General features: G+C 33.9%; 4 protein-coding genes across 10 annotated transcripts in view; 3 read left to right on the top strand and 1 right to left on the bottom strand.

Annotated features, from left to right (window-relative positions):
• The window catches only part of LOC129806533 (inactive dipeptidyl peptidase 10), a 95,570-nt gene extending 87,906 nt beyond the window's left edge, over positions 1-7,664 (bottom strand). For all 7 annotated transcript variants that reach the window (XM_055855191.1, XM_055855193.1, XM_055855195.1 and 4 more), the window contains exon 1: positions 6,532-7,664. The gene's annotated coding sequence lies outside the window, so the exon portion shown is untranslated. The remainder of the gene's footprint in view (positions 1-6,531) is intronic.
• Positions 7,665-11,114: 3,450 nt separating this feature from the next.
• LOC129806526 (zinc carboxypeptidase-like) lies at positions 11,115-12,877 on the top strand. The gene is made up of 3 exons (XM_055855170.1): positions 11,115-12,179; positions 12,240-12,473; positions 12,536-12,877. Exons 1-3 carry the CDS (start codon positions 11,196-11,198, stop codon positions 12,590-12,592), a joined length of 1,275 nt encoding a protein of 424 aa, XP_055711145.1. The 5' UTR covers positions 11,115-11,195; the 3' UTR covers positions 12,593-12,877.
• Positions 12,878-12,899: 22 nt separating this feature from the next.
• On the top strand, positions 12,900-14,593 carry LOC129806528 (zinc carboxypeptidase-like). The gene is made up of 6 exons (XM_055855172.1): positions 12,900-13,225; positions 13,289-13,481; positions 13,546-13,589; positions 13,649-13,884; positions 13,946-14,078; positions 14,142-14,593. The coding sequence occupies exons 1-6, from the start codon at positions 12,927-12,929 to the stop codon at positions 14,500-14,502; spliced, it is 1,266 nt and encodes a 421-aa protein (XP_055711147.1). The 5' UTR covers positions 12,900-12,926; the 3' UTR covers positions 14,503-14,593.
• A 2,924-nt stretch (positions 14,594-17,517) lies between these two features.
• LOC129806525 (zinc carboxypeptidase-like) lies at positions 17,518-19,072 on the top strand. Its single transcript, XM_055855169.1, has 3 exons — positions 17,518-18,515; positions 18,582-18,815; positions 18,884-19,072. Exons 1-3 carry the CDS (start codon positions 17,541-17,543, stop codon positions 18,965-18,967), a joined length of 1,293 nt encoding a protein of 430 aa, XP_055711144.1. The 5' UTR covers positions 17,518-17,540; the 3' UTR covers positions 18,968-19,072.
• The last annotated feature ends 2,680 nt before the right edge of the window (positions 19,073-21,752 follow it).

Raw genomic sequence — 21,752 nt, 5'->3', positions numbered from 1 at the left:
GAGCATGAAAGAAGCATCCACACTACGAGGAACGTGCTCCTGGCTGGGCGGTCTACACACGGACTTAGCGGATTCTTTCACCACGGAATTAACAGAAATATGTCATGATTACATTGATTGTAGCAAGTATATTCCGATACGATTAATAAAAATGTTCCGAAAATAATGTCCCAACGTTTGAATTTGCAAAATTTTTAAATGAGAATTTCAGAAAATATAGCTTTTAACTAAAATAAAGTAATATTGAAAATAATAATTAAAGATATTATGCAATTTTTCGTTTTCCGTGACCCACGTAACCCCTTAAGTTACCCTATACCTGATATTCGCTTCATGAACATTGTTTCAAGAAGCTAATTTCCATTTTGGATAGAGAAAAATGGTACTTGTGGAGAGGTGACTTTCCTAAGAATGTGTTTTATTACATTTTGTTCCTGTATTCAACAATTTAATGCTAAGAAAATGTTTAAAACAAAATTTAATATCAATGATAATTTTCAAAATCATTGTATTTCTCTTTTATTGGATGGTATTATATTTTAACCTAAAAAGAAATTCTTGAAATTGTCACATAAAAACTGTACAACCGCATATTTCCGCGAAAATAGACCGTGCTTATGATTCGTGTCTCTCAAAATAGCCAACCTTGCCCAAATTCCGTGCCCCTGATCGTCAGTTCTAATCGTCAGTTTAAATTTCTCAAGCAATACTAAATGACATTCTAAGATTAGGTACGGTGCATGATAGGAAAAATAGCTCAAAACATTATATGAATATTTGCATTTGGACATATATCAACAGAAAATGCAAATCACTTCCTTGCAAGCAATGAAATATTTAGAAAACATAAATGATGATTTTAACGCTATAACTAAACTGGATGACTTTTCATGGGATATTATTGCTCTAATTCACTTTCAAAGAGCTCTTGAGCAGTTTTAATATGCTTTTTTTTTTACATTTTTACTGTGTTAGACTATCACTGAAAATTCAGAAATGGAGATGAGTTACAATGCTTTCTATAACGGTAGTCCATGAAACCTAAACATAGTCATGTATGTATTACCCTCAAGCTACAATTTAACATATTCTGCACAAAAATTTAACTTTCTAACAAGAAACTTAATTAAAATGTCTCCCTGTCTCTCTATTTCCTATATATCCCTTACTAGGTGCAAATATTATATATTATATTTCTCACTCGTATCCTATTTTCTTCTCGTAATTAAATTTAAAGCATTCATTGCACTAAACGACGGTGCTATAAAAACTTAAGAAAATTACTTTACTATATATATGTATATATACTCATCTAAAACACACTTAACACGTAAGTTATTGCAGGTGATAATATCTAGAGAGTACAACCATTAAAAATCCTCTGAACATATGGTACATTTGCAATTAATTGACACTGCATTAACCACAACATGTCCCATTGAATTTGCAAACTATTTCAATACCACGTACTTTTGAACTTTCCAAAACAAAAACCCTATTGAAAATTGGCATTGGTTCAAAATCAAACTTTAGAGATGCAATTAAAGTTCAAGATAAGAAGTATCAAAGTCGCTCTTTATGGGAATATTTTTGCATAAGAGTTCTTTAGAGGTATTACTTTGATATGCAATATATTTTGAGACACAGGATAGATTTTGAGAAGTATATGTAACACTATAATCACTTCAATTTCCTTTTAAGAACTTTCTCCCCAGAAGAAACTTATAATTCTTCATATTATGACATGTGAGGCAAAATTTTCAGGATGAAGCGTTTCAATCGTATGCTATGTAATATCCATATCTATGTATACATAAGCCTGATGCTACGCTCTTTTGCTAAAAGGCTCAGCCAGTTACAATCCCTTTGGCACAATGTGCTGAATCTTTACGGTCAATTAAACTGAAATTCAATTTGCATTCTAACATGAGGATGTGTATTGAGGAAAGCTCAAAAACTAAATTCCATATACTAATTGTCCTCATTGCACTTGCTAAATTGTAAAACTTATGGATATTAATGTAATAATGAGAACGTATTTTTTGCTGATATGCATTCAAGAAGATTACCAGATTGAAGAATTTTAATTGGTAAAACCGGTAAAACCTTTAAATAATGAGCTTAGAACAACTTATTTTTATGTGATTCTTAATATGAGTAAACCCGGAATCGGAACACTGTGAGAGAAATCCGAAAATGTTAAAATAACATTCCGGAAATGTTTATTTTCCCCTGCAGTATTGATCCAAAATTGGTGTAAATATTAACCTTTTTAGGTGTATTAGGGGTTAAAGTTACCCTTTTCATATTATTTCTACCCTTAAAGAGGTGTAAAATTAACATAAAAAAATGTTGATATATTTTTACACCTAAAAAATGTCAAAGTTATGAGGAAAAAAAGTTAATCGAACTCCCTTTTTTCTCAGTGTAGGAACGCTAGTACACTAATAGAAATCCGAAAATGTTAAAATAACATTCCGGAAATGTTAATTTTACCCTGCATTACTGATCCGAAATCAGTGTAAATATTATGCTTTTTAGGTGTATTATGGGTTAAAGTTATCCTTTTTTAATGTTAATTTTACACTTGAAAAGGTGTAAAATTAACATTAAAAAATGTTGATATATTTTTACACCTAAAAAATGTCAAAGTTATGAGGAAAAAAAAGTTAATCGCACCCCCGTTTTTTTCTCAGTGCTGAGAAAAAAAAGAGGCTACGATTAACTTTTTTTCCTCATAATTTTAACACTTTTAGCCGCAGAAATTCCTCTAGGAATTCTCTGGGAATTCCCTAAGAGACTAACAACAAATTTACCAAGACTGAAAATTCATAAAGGATTTCCTGTGATTTCCTTGGGAAATTTCCACACTGAGAAAAAAAGAGGGTGCGATTAACTTTTTTTCCTCATAACTTTGACACTTTTTAGGTGTAAAAATATATCAACATTTTTAATGTTAATTTTACACCTTTTTAGGGGCAAAATTAACATGAAAAAGGATAATTTTAACCCCTAATACACCTAAAAAGCATAATATTTACACCGATTTCGAATCAATATTGCAGGGTAAAATAAACATTTCCAGAATGTTATTTTAACTTTTTCGGATTTCTCTCACTCAGTGTAATAATTCAAATTATTTTTTTTTCAAAAATTCTTCGTTCAAAATCCAGGGTTTAAGTCATCTCATAACAAATAATTTGTTTTTCTTTCAGATGAAATTACTCTGAGAAATCTTGTCCAACGAAGAGTTTAATAATTTTTCTTCCAAAAGGTATCAGAAAATCAGGTTCCAGTGTCTGCATTACTAAATTTTTTTAATGAAAATTTTAGAAAATGAATAGTTTCAAAGTTGTACCTTTTTATGGATAAGAGATTGAATAATTTTTTATCATTTTAGAAAGAAAATTTGAGAAAATATGACGTGTTTTAATCTTTTTGACCCACTTAGGACAAAGTACTCTCCCTTTGAACGTTCATGCCTTCGATTAATGTGAATTTTCTTTAAGTTTTCCTAAGAGACTTAAGCATTTCTATTAAATATTAGTTAGTTTATTATCAATTATTGATAATTGTGTGACAATCATGTGGAAATCTCTTAGGAAAAGTAAAAGAAATTCACATTATTCGAAGGCATGAACGTTCGAATGAAGAGTACTTTCCCCTATAGCCCCTTAAGTGTCCGATTTTCCATGTTTTACCCTAAATAGATTAAATACTAAATATTAAATGATTCAAAAAACACAAATCACACATATGAACGCATAGTAGCAACAATTAATGTGAATCGCACTAAAACTTTAATCAGAAAATGTGGCAACACCGTAAAAGCCCAGTAATGTATCGAATTTCACCTAAAAATTTTAAATATTGTTCGGTACAAAATTTAATCTACACAAAAAAGTGAATCTACTGGAGAGAATTAGCATGTAAATTGACAAATTGGAAAACAAATTCACAAATGGATGATATAAACTTGGTTAATTTTGACATGAAAAACCAACAAAAAAAACAATTTCAGAGAGGTTATAGGGAGTGGCAATCAGATAGGTAAAAGGATATATAATCAATCTGAACAAGCCTTATTTCTTTACTTCCTTTGATTGCAACATTATTTGTTATTTGTTTAGCCCTTTAATGACGATTGGGTCACCGGTGTCCCAAAAACGAAATTTTTCCTACGGCCATATAAAGTTATGCTTTGCTCTAGAAAAAATGATTTTTTCCGACTCCCAATTTTTGACCCTCTCGTCCTTAAAGGGTTAAGAGAACAACATTTTTGATCACTAATGATGTCTACACATTGGGAGCAATTTTCGTCAAAAATGGTGTTTTTGACGCAATTTTTAACAAAAATTGCTCCCAGTGTGTAGAAGCCTTAACCCTTTAACGACGAGACACTTTTTATGGACCGAAAATCAACAACAAAAATTTAACCGATAAACAAATTCAATGAAACGTCTTATATCTGACTTTGGAAAATCAAACAGAATCTGATTCGGTGTATTTTTTACCTCTGTGAGCGATAGGGACAAAAATAGCCTAAAAATTTAAGTAATTTTTCTGACCATACCAATGAATAATAATTTTCAGTCTAATGAAAAATATTATGTATGAGTATCGTAGTTTCTTTTTCCCAAACGGTTTTGCTTAAAAAAAATTGAAAGTATATAAAATAATTAAAATTAATTTTCATTATTGGAAGTTAAAAATTCGTCATTTTTTAGCTTAAAAATTTACTATATAGCAAATAGCTGGAGACTTGCAAAAAATATCCGAGATTGCTTCAACCTTCTACTTTGCAATTACGTACTAACATAAGAAAAAAATAAATTTGGGTAGTCAGGAAAAATTATTTTCTTTATGGGACACCGGTGTTCCAATCGTCCTTAAAGGGTTAAATGATTTAAAATGGTCAGAAAAAAATTAAAATTGTTCAGTTTTTTTTTTCCAAAGTCAAAGGTCAACCAGCCTGGAGGGCCTAATTTTTAACGGATTTGGTTAAATTTGGACTTTTTTGAAAGCTCTTGTAATTCTGAACCCGACTGCATCGGTCATAATCGGTGATGGATTGGAAAAGTCACGGTAATAGCTCTATTCTAAAAATACTGTTTTTCGCACTTTTTCAATATTTTGACCCTATAGGGTCTATAGTCCAGGGACTATAGTCCCCGGCGAGTGGCCTTTAAAGTTGAAGCCAATTTCTTACTTTCACATACAAATGCGTATGGGAATTTTTCTGCACTCATGATCGTTATGCTAAATATTTAAAAAGTGAGAAGTTTTTCCGTATTATAAGACACCTTTCCGTATGGAGGGATAAATATACTAAATTTTTGTTTAAATAAATTTTTTCCTTGGAGCACTGTGAGCTGAGTCCGAGATCAATTTGGGAATTGGCTTCAAATAGCTCCATATAAAAAAGCCAACTCGCCAGGCGCTTGTTTTGACCCATATAAAATTCAAACGGTAAGAGATATCAACTTCCAGTCTTCGATGACCCCTCCTCAAATGACATTATCTCGAACCCAACCTCTTTAGTTTTTCCTCCTCCCCTTTCATTTTTGTTTTTCTTTTATGAATAATAATTTCACTATTAATTTTCTTTTTACTGACCATTTTGACTGAAATACTGCCCAATATACTGCAGCATTTATTTAACGATTAAATGTCTAATTTGTCATTAAATTAGTCAATTTTAATTTAAAATACTGTGAATTTAAATTCAAAAATATTGACTAATCTCACATTTAGAATTAAAATGCAAAAAGCAAATCTTGCTAAAACCTAAAATTGCTTTTCAACACTTTTTTTTGTGTGAAAAGATTAACTCACAAAACTCCGACTCTATCAAGATTATAATATGCACTGTATCTGTGTATACTTGGGTTTTAATAAAACACGAACCCGAAGAAGGGGTGTATAATTAAATTTAAGATAAGAAACTTTGCAGTACAGGCACAATGATTAAATTCACTGTGTCGAAGGGAAATTAAAAAAAAAAAGAGAATCTGTAAGAGCGATCCTTGTTAAATGATTCACCATCAATCATGGCTAAGAAATTGCTTTAAAGCCAATTTTTCAAGAATGCTGAAACAATATTATTTTCCTCACATTTTTTGTTTTATCTCTTCTTTTGTGTAATTAATTGATTCTTCAACACATGTCGATTGTTTTGAAATTAACTGCTGAAATTGTTTGAAATATATTAGAAAAAATAAAGAGAAAATAGTGAATGGGAAAGAAATTAGAAATATTTTGAAGAAAGAACATAAGCCCAGCCATCAGAATGTACCAACAAAAAAAAAGGGAGAAGAAGAAGAAAAAAGTGCGATTGAACTACCTTTTGCGCATGTGGTATAAAATTGAGATACATTTCAAAGATATTATCTGTCGCGTAATGAGACACAAGAGGCGTGTGCTCTCTCCTCTCAGAAGAAAGAAAACTTTGAATGATGGTTTAAGATGAAAATGCTAAGGGGAATTGATTTAAGTGATGTGTTTAGTTATCGTATTAATATATGCTCTTACCACTCAATAATTTTTCCTCAATGAGAATTTGTCATAGATATTAACTATTCCCACCGTTACAGATTGCTATAATATTCATATAGACACCACCACATCCATTTCACGCAGTCCTGTTGCTGTATCATTGTACAATAATTAAATTTTCATTAATTTTCACACCTCTCTGCAATGATGATAATGACAAAAGTTTTTTGGGAGAAATATTGCAAATACCCCTTCGTCCCCACACAGATTTCAAAAACTTTTGTACTTTTTTTTTATTAAATTTTATCCGTATCCACCAAAAAAAAATTTCCCGGATCTTGTTTTGTTCCCCAGGAGCAATAAATCCAGTGAATAATAAATTTTTGCTGCAAAGCACAGGGATAAGAGATTTTGTCACACAGAGTTTCTTGCACAGGATTTTTCTTCTTTTTTTTTTCCTTTCTTTCACTAATATTGCAGTACTACATTTCACATTTTATTTTTTTTTTAATTTTGCTTTTCCAATGAAATTTTTTTGCGGAAGGATATTATATATTTCTTTTATTTTAAGAGTCTAATTCAATATAGTTGGAATTTGATACACAAGAAATCACTACCCACTGAAAGAGCTTTCTACAGAAATGAGAGCCGGGTCGCACCCCAGCAACAGTCAATCCGGGACTGAGAGCTAAACAACGATTTAGCGACCCGGCCACCCATCTCTATTACTCCACTGTGCAGCACGCAATCACGAAAGGCGCAACTCCGTAGAATGTCGAAAATAAAAGTGACCGAAAGTATTCTTAGCCTATCCACTGCATAAAGACTATATAATTTTCAAAATAAAATCACGACAATTTCCAAAAATACCCATTCATCCAATTTTAACCCAAGACAATTCAATAAACTTATAAAAAAAAAATAAAAATAGAAAAAATAAAGTTTGAGAATCATAGAAGAAGGTACCAGTAAATTTAAACGCATGCGTGTGTGCGTGTAAGACAAAGTTTTTCTTGTCTGTGGGAAACACATAGGCACGCATTTTCCACTGATGATATCGTTTGGGATGCGAATTCCACTTTCTCTTACAATTTCACCCCCTTAAACACCAATTTACCCTTCCTCAGGGATACATTAAAGGTGCCAATTAAAGATCTAAATTTACACAAACTCAAATACCTTTTGCCACAGCACAAAACTATTTTACTTTCTCTATTTTTCTTTTATTAAATAATATAGCAAGAATTTTGGTAAAAGCTTTTACACATCTGCATACTATATAGATATGATACGTGTACATTCAGAACTTGAAGCTTTGAGACTGTGCGATTTTTTTGTCCTAAAGCTTTGAATACCGCAAAGACGCATGAAACAACACAATCCTCGATAGTATAAACGTTATACCCAACGCACAATAACTTTTATTTAGTAAACATATTTTTGGCATTTGAATGAGAGTGAGTGCGATCTAAATCTAGTCATCTCACTCTCATAGAAAATTTTGAAAAACATGTTTACAAACAAAAGTTATTGTACGCTGATCATAATGCCCAACGCACAATAAATTTTGTTTGTAAAACGTTTTTCAAATTTCATATGAGAGAGAGAGCGAGATGACTAGATCTCACTTTCATTCACTCTCACTCAAATGTCAAAAACATGTTTGCAAAACAAAAATTATTGTGCGTTGGATTTTTTTTTTTGAATTTTTGAATTGTTTTATTTTTTCATGCCCATATACACAAGGTACATCGTAGGACTATACATTAAATATACATGATATAACCCAGAGATTCAAAATTTAGTGAAAACCGCAAATTTATTTGGTCAACAAGTAACGCAAAATTAATCATAAATAATCACATAAACGCCTGACATTCCAAAATAGTTTCACTCAGTTTAAAGCATTTAAAAAGACAGATTTGATATCTAGATTTACTTAAGTATTGATCAAAATATTACGGCTAAAGATGTCTATACATTTTGAGAAATTTCTGTCAAAAATGAGCTTCAAGAAGCCTGCATCAAAAAAATTTGACAAAAAGATGGGTTTTAGAAGAAAATTTGTCTAAAGGTGTCTACACATTGGGAGCAATTTTCGTCAAAAATTGCGTTTTTGACAGAAATTTGACGTTTCCCTCTACAACGCTGCAGGGAATTTCCTGCAAAAAAGCAATTTTTGACAAAAATTGCTCCCAATGTGTAGAGGCCATAATGTGAAGGCAATTTCCTTCAAAAATCATATCTAATTCAAGGTAATTTCCATCAAAAATTTTTGAAAGAAATTACCCTCGACACGTTGGAAGTTGGAACAAAATTCATCAATTTTGAAACAATTCTTGAGGGAAACCATATAAAAGAACGAAATGCTCAAAAATCAGAGCTTAGAAAAATCACTTTTTCTGACTTTTTAGAGCAAATCACAACTTTGGAAGGCCGTAGAAAAAATTTAACTTTTGGGTCATCGGTGACCCAATCGTCCTTAAAGGGTTAAGAGAATTTAAGTTAACTTAGAAATGCTTTTTAAAGAAACAAATAATTGTGATAATTCACTGAAAGTACTTAATGCAATAATATTTTAAAATTTACTAGTTTCTATAATGATTTGATATAGGGGAAAGGCTCATAATTTTGAACAACTTCTAAATTTGGACACATTGAGGATAAAATTGGAAACTAAAAATAAATTGATTAAAATTATGGATTTTTGTTCCAATATTTGATGAATAATTAGTTTTATCTAAATATTTGTTTTTTTGGAAGATTTTAACACTAAATACGTTAAATTTTGAATATGATTTGAGTTAAAATTGCTTTGTTGAAAATTCAGTGCGAGCAATTTTACAAATGAATATGAATATCACTTCTCATTTTTTCCTAATAACAAAGATATTGAATTTTTGACCAAAAGCTACATTACTTATTTTAGCACTTTAACTTGAGGAAAAGAATCAAAAATCAAAATCAGTCAAAATCTTAAATATCGAGCAATTTTATTGCTTTTTGAGAACCTAATAGGTCATTTAAGTTTAATAAATAAATTCTAAGTTAAATTATTCTAAAAAAGAAACGCGATTAATAAGAAATTAGAGCAATAAGCCATCTAGGGGAAAGTGCTCTCCCTTCGAACGTTCATATGAGCATATGCCTTCGAATAATGTGAATTTCTTTTAGTTTTCCTAAGAGACTTACACATTTCTATTAAAAACTAAAACATTTCTACTATGTCGTATTTTTCACCTGACAAAACGTTAAAATCATCAGCTTGCCCTAATTACTTAGGAGAGAAGTCAATGCTCTGCTTTAGGTAGGACCAATGGAAAATCATGCACTACAAACAATTTTTTTTAAATTGAATTAAAAGAAGGACAAATTGAATGAAACTGTCTATGAACATCGTTTCTGGCAATATCTGATGAATGTGGATTATTAAATTGTCCAAAAAAAGAGTAAAATGAGTCAAATTCTGATCCATTTCACTTCCATGGTTCAGTAGATTAATTCTGTAACACTATGACAATGTCATGTGACAAATGCAAAATTTTGTATGCGGTACATGCGAATAAACTAATCAAAAATTCGATTTGTATCAGTCATGGAGCTTCTTACAATGCCCATTCGTTTCTCACTGGCCTTTAATGTTGTCCTGCTCCTGAATTTGCCACTAAAATTTGTCATACGACATTGTCATATTACAGAATTAGGATTGTCATACTGGACACCATAAAAATGCTGAACTGCGATGTACTACTATTGTCCTTTTATTCTCCAGACCTATCCGCTTCCGGAATATTGTTTTTCCCGATTGATGATACTTGGCATGGTTGAGATAAAGTCGTATAATTTTGGAGAAGCCGAGAATTGGGTGGTTGAACATTTTCGACCCTAAAACGCCTCGTTTTACAGTCGCGGTATTCATTTATTGACAATGATATGACATATGGAGGGGCTAAATCGAAAATGGTAATTTCGAAATATTCAATATCAGAATTTCGAAAATAGAATTTTCGGCCTTAGCGCAACTTTCGGTATTCTTGTTAAGTTTTGGTAGCTGGAACAATTGTACCAGGATTTCGCAAAACCTTTCCGAATCACCCGAGATAATTAAACTAGGACAATTAGAATTTAAGAATTACTTTTAAAAAAGAAGTGATTAAGAATCACTCTTTAGCTTTTAGCATTCGTACTACCAAGAACCCGCCGGAAAAATCGGTTTGTAACAGGTATCGTATTTGTGATCCTTATGAGTGTCGAAAAATTTACTCAAAAGTAAATTACAAAGTATGGACCCGATCTGTCGTTGTCGAATTTCGTTTCGGATCACAATGCTAAGATTGGAAACATTGTGAAGAATCCCAGCTGAAATATATTTAAGAATTCTTGGACTTTTGACGTTATCTTTTTAACCAATTTTAATGTCAATTGGCAATGAAACTTTTGAAGACTTGTTAGAACGAATAAGCATTTCCTCCTTACACTAACTCTTAATTCTTTTCGGATATACAGTTAAAATGCGATTATCTAGGAAGATTTTGTATCAATTTGTAAACAATAAATACAAGTGAGTCAATTTATTGCGAGCAATTAATCGACGCTACTTAACCATAAGATAATATGTCAAAGATAATGTGAATTGCGGTATAAAAAGCTCATCGTCTCTGTAATTCCACTAGTTCATCTTAAAAATAGCTTAGATAAAGATGTATCTGAAATCAGCAGTAGTGATAGTTTTAGTTCTGGCTCTGGTGAAAGCTGAGCCATTCAAGTTCGACAACTACCGAGTGTATACAGTTAAAGTGGAAAATGATGATCAGTTGTTGGCACTAAAGGATCTCCAAACTGGACCTCATCACTATGAATTCATCGATGAACCAATGCGAAGTGGACAGGAAGTTGATTTAATTGTACCACCAAGTTATCAAGATGACTTTGAATCACTTGTAACAGGGAAGGAGATGAAAGTCGAAATGATCATTCCTAATCTACAGAAGTTGATTGATAATGAGAGACCCCAGAAGATGGCATCTCGAGCTGCTGAAGATTTTGGATGGGATGATTATTATGATGTCAATACCATTTATGAATGGTTGTATCAGTTGGAAGAGCTCTATGATGAAGTTACTATATTCAGGGTTGGAACAAGTTACGAAGGACGAGATATTCTTGGTGTAAATATCAATCGAAATCCTGGACAAAATCCAGGGATCTTTATTGAATCAAACATTCATGCACGAGAGTGGATTACATCATCTTCAACAACCTGGATCATTAACAAATTGCTTACAGCAACAGATGCTGAACCTGCAATTAAGGATTTGGCTGATAATGTGAACTGGTACATCGTACCCGTACTCAATGTTGATGGTTACGAATACACCAGAGAGCATTACAGACTCTGGAGGAAGACAAGATCACAACAGGGCTTCATTTGTGTTGGCGTCGATCCCAACAGGAATTGGGATTCATACTGGGAAAAGGGAGGAATTGGTTCATCTGCCAATATGTGTGAGATCACATATGCTGGACCAGAAGTCTTTTCAGAAGTCGAAACACGATCACTTGCCGAATATGTTTTGAGCATCAGGGATAACTTGAATATTTACCTAGCTTTCCATTCTGCAGCTCAAATGATTCTTATGCCATGGGGCCATACAACGGAATTTATTGAAGAACATGATGATTATGTAAGTTCAACTAATTTAAAGTACAGTAGAATGTGTTTCTATGTTATGCTGTCATTGTAGATGAGTATGTTGGACATTGCTGTAACAACCCTAACTGCACGCCATGGAACTCCGTATACCTACGGACCTACGTATACTACCATCTATCCTACAACGGGTACATCTTCTGACTGGGCGTACTACGCTCTCGGAATTCCTGGTTTCACTTACGAATTCCGCGGTAGGAATCCTGATACTGGCGAAAGATACTCATTTGTAGCACCACCAGATCAGATTCAACCAAATGCCGAAGAGGTAGTTGCAAAAATCTAATTGAAATCAAAACCAAAATTTAATTGAAAATCCTTTTTTTTCAGGTGTTGGACTCCTTGGGAGCATTGGTTGGTAGAGCACGAGAATTGGGATACATGTAGATGACTAATATTTACTAGAATTTATTACACTCTTTCATAACATTTCCGTTTGACGTTATCCGTTCAGAAGAAATTTATGATACCATAATCAAACATTCTTCAGGTGTAATTAAATGGCAATCAAACCCCCCAATTTTCACATACCCAAAACAACTTGAACACTCAACAAGTAATCTTTCAATTGATGCAGAATGAGAATAGAAGAATTATGATACGCTGTAATCTAAGATGTGATACACTTGATACGAAAGATAGTAGTTGGCAAAATAAAGTATAAAAGACTAAGTCATATTGTTTACTTAACTCAGTTCAGGCAAGAAACGGATACGGCAAAATGGGAAAAAACGGTGTTGTGCTAATATTCATTTGCATTCTCGCGACCATTGTGAGTTGTGAGAAGGCTCGTTTCGATAACTACCGAGTGTTTACGGTTGGTGTAGACAGTGAAGATCAAATAAAAGTATTGCTTGATTTGGAAAGGATGTCTTCATCAGGCTATGACTTCTGGACTAGTCCTACTAAAATTGGTCGATCTGTAGACATTATGGTGCCCCCACATAAGTCTGCGGAATTTGAAGAAGTTATGACAACGTATCGGTTTAATACGGCATTGAAAGTTGAAAACGTTCAGGAGTAAGGATATTGATCTTTGGAATTCGTACATTCTCTAAACTGGTTCTATCACTTTGGTTAAAGGCTCATTGACAACGAACAGCCAAAATTTAGAGCCAGAGATGGTGAATTTGGATGGACACAGTATCATACCCTTGAGGAGATCTACGCTTGGTTGGACTTGATGCTGGAACAATACAGCACCGTCCTAACACCTATCGATGCAGGAAACAGTTTCGAAGGACTACCAATTAGAGGAGTTCTACTATCTTATCGCGTAATACATATTTTTTAGGATTCATTTAAAGACCTTTCCTTAAACGCAATTCATATAATTTTAGGAAGGAAATTCTGCGGTCTTCATTGAATCAAATACTCATGCTAGGTAAATATCTAAAGATCTTCTACTCAAACTTAATTCAAGCTAAACTCCATGATTCCTAGAGAATGGATTACATCTGCCTCAGTCACGTATATCCTGAATGAATTCCTAACATCAACTGATCCTGCTATCCGAAATATTGCTGAAAGTTACGACTGGTACATCTTTCCCAATGTCAATCCTGATGGATTCAGATTTTCTCATGAGAATAATCGAATGTGGAGAAAGACACGATCCCGCAATGGTTTAATCTGTAGAGGAGTTGATCCAAACCGAAATTGGGGTCACCAATGGCAAGGTAATATAAGAGCCTCTTGTTGAATTAATCATCTTTATCAATTTTTGACATTATATTGTAGATGGATCAGGCCCTGGTGCAAGCAATGACGTTTGTTCAGAGACATACGCCGGACCTCAAGCATTCTCAGAACCAGAAACCAGACAATTGGCTGACTTTGTCCTTCAGCACGTTGACCACATCAAAGTTTATTTGTAAGTCATCCATTAGTAGATGTAATATCAGTAAAATTTAAATATATTTCGTAAATTACATAGGAACTTCCATTCATACGGTCAGTGGATTTTGTATCCCTGGTCCTATACAGAAGACCCAGCCGATAATTATGATGATCTCCGAGAAATAGGATTTGCAGCAAGTAGTAAACTAAAAGAGTCTTATGACTCGGACTATACAGTTCAGAGTTCATTCGATCTCTATATCTGTACTGGAACTAGCGTTGATTGGAGCTACGGAGCGGCTGGTATAAAAGTCGGATACACCTATGAAGTTCGTGATACAGGACGTTATGGATTTATTCTCCCGGCTGATCAAATTATTCCTAACGCTATTGAAGTCTTGCAATCATTAGTCGCTCTACTTGGGAAATGTGAAGATTTGGGTTACATGACGCTTTGAAGGACTCATGCATGCTTCTATAAAATGATTGACAAACTATATCTTCACCTTATGTAAAAGAAACCATTGAACAAATACAAATTAAACAAAATGATCAGTATTCTACTATCTGTTGTCTATTCCTTAGGTATTTAAGGTATGAAGATAATGGTATAAGTTAAGACGTTATCACGATGAAAGAGTTTTTTAAATCTCCCGGTTTCTGAATACTCTATCTCTAATAACTATCACTTATACGGTGACTGTGAGGTGATCCACACCGCCCCCCCACTTGCGTATTTGTCTGTTGACCCCTGCTTCATGAGAAACAGGAGATTTGATTTTGGGCCTCGACACGACTAATAAACTTATCCGGTATTCCAATTAAATCTATAGAAGGCCTTCAAACATTTTGAAAACCTAGTTGCAACATTCTGATTAAATCTTAATTACACAGAAATAACTCAATAATGAAATCGCATGTCATCCTTTGGGAGTTTATGAGAGAGATGGATCTTTTAAACCTTCCGACCAGATACCATCAATTTCCCGTTCAAGTGTTACATACGCTTAGACATTCATAAATTCTATTGAAACTACCTAATATAGAAATTATGAAAAATACTTTAAACAAATTTGTTAATGGACTGAAAGAACAAGTCCGGTGCTCATCGGTTGAGAGTAGGTTCAGCCCAGAATAAAAATTTTCTTTTCTTCCCAGATCTTTTGGTGCTCTACGCAAAGAAAAGAAGATGCAAGGGGGAGATATTAGGGTCGGAAACGGTGTACAGCTGAAAATGAAGTGTTTGGAAGTCTTTGGAAGTGGAAGTATCCGAAAAAAAAGTCTTCTCTATCTAATTCCGAATTTTGCAGACTATACCCTACTTTTAGCTCAGATTTTTAATTCGAACGACAGTATATCTGGATGGTCATCTGATAATGGTCTAGTGTTAAACCCTAAAAAGTCGCAGGCTATTATCATTCATAGTCGTTTTCGGTGCCCTACTGTACCTCCTATTGTTCTGCTGGATGAGGTGATTTCTTTCACTGATTGTGTGAAGAATCTTGGAGTTATATTCAATGATACTCTCACGTGGAGTAATCATTTCTCTGAGGTGTGTAGGAAGGTTTATTATGGTCTTCGGACTTTGCGTCGACTCCAGTCCTTTACCCCTACTGAGACTCGCCTACTTTTGGTGAGAGCTTTGCTCGTTCCACATTTCATGTACGGAGCGGAACTTTTTTTTGCAACTGACAAAACTTCTTTAAAAATGTTGAATAGAGCATTTAACGCTCTTGCGAGGTATGTATTTGGTCTTGGCCGTCTTGATCATGTCTCCTCTTGTGTAATCTGGTGGATCGGTCAAATGTTGCAATATCAAGGTTAAAACGTTTAGCTGGAGCCTTGTATCGAAAAACAGGTGTGTGATCTCTGATTGATGAACGATAGGCAAATAAATAATGTTAGAGTCCAATGCTACTAGAATAAGACTGTTCATTAAACCAACAATTTCTTCCAAGAAGTAAATCTAACTCGGCGCACAAGAAAGAATAAAATCCAAAGTACAAGATACTATGTAGTGGTAGCGATTGCCCTCCTGATAGATATGTTGCGATAAAGAACTTTTCTGGATCGATTTGTGGCAAATGTTGAGAAATGATCTAATACAACAACAGCAGAAAATGTCTTGGAAAAAATAGGCAGTGTCGATGCAAATTTTATGGAATTCCAGGGAAATTATTTGGGCTACTCCCATTCCTATGCCATCAAATAAGCACTGTAATTAATTCATTAGATTCAATGGGCTTATTTAATGAAAAACGTCCGATTTTGGACGAAAGAAAGAGCAGAAACCTTCAAGATAAGGCGACAACACTAAATCATGCGTCGAACAATAGACGTTGCAAAAATGTCAGAAGTTGCAATGGAAAACTTTCCAAAACCTAGAATATTTTTCTGATATTGACCCTTCAGACTATCATTAGCTTGAATCTCTATAAAATAAATTGTAGTACGCAAAAATATGGATCCCTTGAAAGCTGTCTAAAACTAGAAAGACTCTCCAAAACAGTTTCAATAAATTAGAAACAACAATACATTTTTTTAGAGACTTTCTTTTCCAAAAATAGCTCTACTAATGTCTTAGAAAATCCATAGAAAGAAAATCTGTTGGTCGTAAAACACAGATAATAATAAATATTAAAATATCGTTTTCCTAATTAGATTTTTCATAATTACTAAATATGTTATTGATTCCGAAGTATGAGAAGTGCATGGGAGTGCAAGAAGTGCTGGAAGTATTGCAGCATTTTCGGGAGTCTACTGAAATGCTGGAAGTGTAAAGGGCTCATCCATACAAATTGTGGAAGTGTCTGGAAGTGGTGTACACATTTCCCCCCTAATATCTCCCCCTTGAAAAGATGGGAAGAAAAGAAAATTTTTATTCTGAGGTGATCCTCCTCCCATCCAAAGATTACCGGATTTGTCTTTTGAGTTTACATCAATGTCGGTCCGCTACATTGTGATTAATAAACTGACTGCGAAATACAACATTCATGAAGATCTATGACCTGAATTTGAATTTCATCGGTTGGCTCCGTTGGCTCAGCAACAGTGCTAACTGTACTTGCTTTATGTCAGCATTCGTTGTAAGGAACGCATCACTGCGCGGCGTTTGCAACGAATGCAGACACAAAGCAGATGCACTTAGAACAGTTGCTGAGCCAACCGACGATTTGTTCTTTACTATCTGCAACTAGTAAGGAATAAATCCAAGCCTAGGCCATGATCTATGCCTAAATTTTCATCAAATAAAACTAACTGAACATATTCCAACACAACATTCACTGCACATTGGTATTATCTAAAGGTGATTGAATTAATGAAAATGAAGAGTCAATAAATACTTATCAAGGAAAGTCAATATCAGCGGTACTATAAATTATCTAACAATCCACAATCTTTCAGAGAAATTTGACCATCGTGATTAACACATTATATAAAGTTGTTGTGTTCCAGTCGGATAAACCAGTTCGCAAGGGACTGTACTCCGAGTAAGATGAAGTCTTGTTTTATACTCCTTGTAGTTCTTGCGCTTACCAGTGCTGAACCATATCGTTTTGATCAGTTCAAAGTGTTTAGAGTACGAATTGAAGCACAAGAACAACTGGATGTATTAAGAAGTTTGAAAACCGGTCCAAATAGTTATGAATACTTCGATGAACCTCGACATATCGGACAAGAAGTGGACATGGTGGTCCCACCATTTCTTCAATCGGAATTCGATAGTATGATTACGAACACCAAAATGAATAAAGAGTTGATGATCAACAATCTACAAGAACTCGTCGACAAAGAAAGGCCTAACAGAGCAGTGGAAAATGATGATGAATTCGGTTGGGATGATTATCACAGCATTGACACAATAAACGCATGGATGTACTCTCTGGAAGAACTTTATAACGAAGTGACTGTTATCCAAGGTGGAACAACCTACGAAGGAAGAAATATTCTTGGTGTAAATATCAACCGAAATCCTGGACAAAATCCTGGAATTTTCATTGAATCACAAATTCATGCAAATGAATGGATCACATCTGGTTCAACAACATGGATTATCAACAAACTCCTCACAGCAACAACTGCAGAACCAGAAATCAAGAATTTAGCTGACAACATTAATTGGTACATCTTTCCGATCATCAATGTTGATGGCTATGAATACACAAGGAATGTGTACCGAATGTGGAGGAAGACCAGATCACAACAAGGACTGATTTGCAATGGAGTAGATCCTAACAGGAACTGGGACGTATACTGGGAGAAAGGTGGAATAGGTTCATCAGCCAATATGTGCGATGGGACTTTTGCAGGACCAGAGGCGTTTTCGGAAATTGAAACCAAATCTCTTTCTGAATATATTTTGAGCCTGGCAGATAATTTGAATTTCTACATTGGCTTCCACTCTGCTGCTAACATGCTGCTTTTCCCATGGGGTCATACTAACAATCCATCACCTTACTACCCTCAGTTTGTGAGTAAAATTGCGGAAATATTTCAAGATAGTTATAAAAATGATTGTTTTAATTGAATAATTCAGATGGAAATTGCTACAGCTACTGTAAATGCACTACATGCTCGTCATGGAACGAACTATACCTATGGACCAGTTTACTCAACGATCTATCCTACAACAGGAATATCAGCAGACTGGGTTCATTATGCCCTAGGCATTCCTGGTTTTACTTACGAATTCCGTAATATGAATACTGCAACAGGCGAATACTATGGTGCCTTGGCACCTCCTGAAGAAATTCAACCTAATGCCGAAGAAGTAAGCTTGATTTGTCTAAAACTAGATGTTAAAATATTTCAACAATATTCTTCTTTATAATGCATTAGGTTTTGGATTCGCTTGTGGTTCTCGTTCAAAAAGCTACAGAGTTGGGCTATATGACACCGAATGTTCTAAAGAACCATCGTTAGTATAATAATGTGGTTACCCCTTAACGCTTAAGCAGTCAAAGTTGCAATAAATTTGTAAATTTTATTACATAATAAAATTACATTAAAGTTTTATATTCAAAGAAATTCAAAGATTTTTAAATGTATATCGAATAGAATCCATATATTAAAATCATGTGCACTGGTTTTCTTTTAATCTTTAAAGCCCCATAGTGGATTACCGGTGACCCAAAAGATTCTTTTTTTTTCTGAATATCTACAAGACTAAATAGCTTTCTATTAAAAAAATATCTTTGGATTTTGGGCCATCAATGTAGAAATCTACGACAGATTTTAGGCCCATATATGTGAGGAGGGATGACTTCGGAACCTATACAACCATGAGGTGTATGATCGCTACCGAGATGTAGCTATCGTGAAGCAAATACGCCTCAATAGGCTCCGGTGGGCTGGTCATCTGGTTCGCAAGGATGAGGACGGCCCAGCCTGGAAAGTCTTTAGAAGCGGACTCTATGCTTCCGCCCTATCGGCCGACCTAGCCTCCGATGGACGGACGGCAGGGACCAGGACGCTAGCTCATTAGGGGTGCGGAATTGGAGAACAATGCGTAACAGGTTTAAGAGCCTCCCATAATGTGATAAAACAATCCCAAAATGCGATAAAAATAATCGTATTGTGGGATAGATTCAATCACATTGTGGGATAAAAACAATCCCATAATGCGATAAAAAGTAACCCAAAATGCGATGAAAACAATCCCAAAATGCGATAAAAATAATCGCATTGTGGTATAGATTCAATCCCACAATGCGAAAAAAACAATCCCAAAGTGGGACAAAAACAAACCCATAATGCGATAAAAACAATCCTATAATGCGGTAGAATCAATCTCACGATGTGATAAAATCAATCACATTTTGGGATAGATTCAATAGCATTTTGGAATAAAAAAAATCCCATAATGCGATAAAAACAATCCCAAAATGGGATAAAAACAATTCCATTATGCGATAAAAACAATCCCATAATGCGATAGAATCAATCTGAAAATGCGATAAAATCAACCCCATGATGAGATATATTTGATCGCATTATGGTATTAAAATTAATCACATTGTGGGATAAATATATTCGAAATATTTTCGAAAAATCAATCGCATAATGGGATAGATTCAATCACCAAATGTGATTGGAGCCATTTCAATCTCACAATGGGATAGAAACAATCCCAAAATGCGATGAAATCAATCACAATATGCTCTAAAAGTCAATCACAAAATGGGATTGAATTCAATCGCAAAATGGTATTGGAGCCCTTTCAATCCCAAAATTATCCCATTTTGCGATTGAATCTATACAGCATAATTTCTCTGCGTGCAGGAAGAATTAGGAGATAGGGAATAGTTTGTTCTGAGATTATTTTCCTTATGTCATTCTCTACAAATTTTCCTTAGATTACCAATGTGCTAAAATTTTCAAATTGAGATGAAACAAATTTAATAAAATATTTCTACCGATTTCTTAAAGATTTTCATCTTAATAATAAATCAGAACCTCTGCGTGATAGACCATGATTTTCTTTGTGATATATCTTCAGGGAACATCAAAGAACTCGAAAATATCGGTCATTTGAAAGAATACGAGAAAATTTTGTTGCACAGTGTAATGTGGTAACTATAAACTTTAAGGTCGGTCATCTCGAAAACCATGAGAGATAGAAGCCTTAAACCTTACATCCGTTTCGAGTCCCCTTTATGCTTCAGATGTGTATATTTGATTTAAAAATAAGGAATATTTAATGAAAAATGAACAAAACAACCAGACCGCAAAGATCCATGAAAAATTTCGCGAAAATCTGTGAAGGTTCCAAAGATCCGCAAACGAAATCGGTACGATTAATTCGAGAAAATCTTAAAACCCGTATTTTTACACATATTCCAAAATTTGTAAAACTAAAAATAAAGAGAATTATTACCAAAAATTTGACTGTCAATTTTCGGAATGAGGCACAGTTCAAAAATATATCCTGTAAACATATCCTGTCAATAGACGAACATTCAATACATAGGTAAATGATAACTTGTAAAAAAAATTAATAGATATTTTACGTGGGAGGATCAAGAGACGCTGGACAAGATACTCGCCCCGGGCGCTAAAATCTCTCGATACGCCACTGACTGTTGAGAGGTGACGGGTCATGAATCAGGCCAAGACCACACAGTAAAAAATTTTTGACTGTCTTACCATGATTTTCATTGAAAATTTTACATTAAATATGTAATCGTCTGTACTAATACACATTTGTGTAATTTTTACACATTTTGTCTGAAAATTGTGTAATTAGTACACCTTTTATTTGAAAACTGTGTAATATTACACGAAATATGTAAGAAAATATACATAACTGTGTAATCATTCACAGTCGATTGCACGGTTTACAATTACATAAAATTTAAATTACACATTTTCAGATTACACGTTTTGCTGAAATACATAATTTGTGTAACTTTACAAGAATAATCGTGGTAAAAAAGCAAACCAACGATTATTCTTGTAAATTTTTTTTACTGTGCAGCAATTGGTTGTAGCGCCGATTAAGTAGGTAAGTAATGTAGGCCTAAGCCTATCATATACAATTTTATGGAAGGACTTTGGAAAGATCATAATTAGGAAACAATTAAACTCCAAGTTTTTGAATGTCTAGACACCTGATCACTCCACAAATAATCTAACAATTGATACAAAATGAAAGAAGAAGAATTATGACACGCTGTAATCTAAAATGAGATACACTTGACATGAGAGA

This window comes from Phlebotomus papatasi, chromosome 3 (genome assembly GCF_024763615.1).
Source record: "Phlebotomus papatasi isolate M1 chromosome 3, Ppap_2.1, whole genome shotgun sequence".
Lineage (NCBI taxonomy): Eukaryota > Metazoa > Arthropoda > Insecta > Diptera > Psychodidae > Phlebotomus > Phlebotomus papatasi.
The sequence above is the reverse complement of the archived record's forward strand: the minus strand, read 5'-3'. Positions and strand labels throughout refer to the sequence as shown.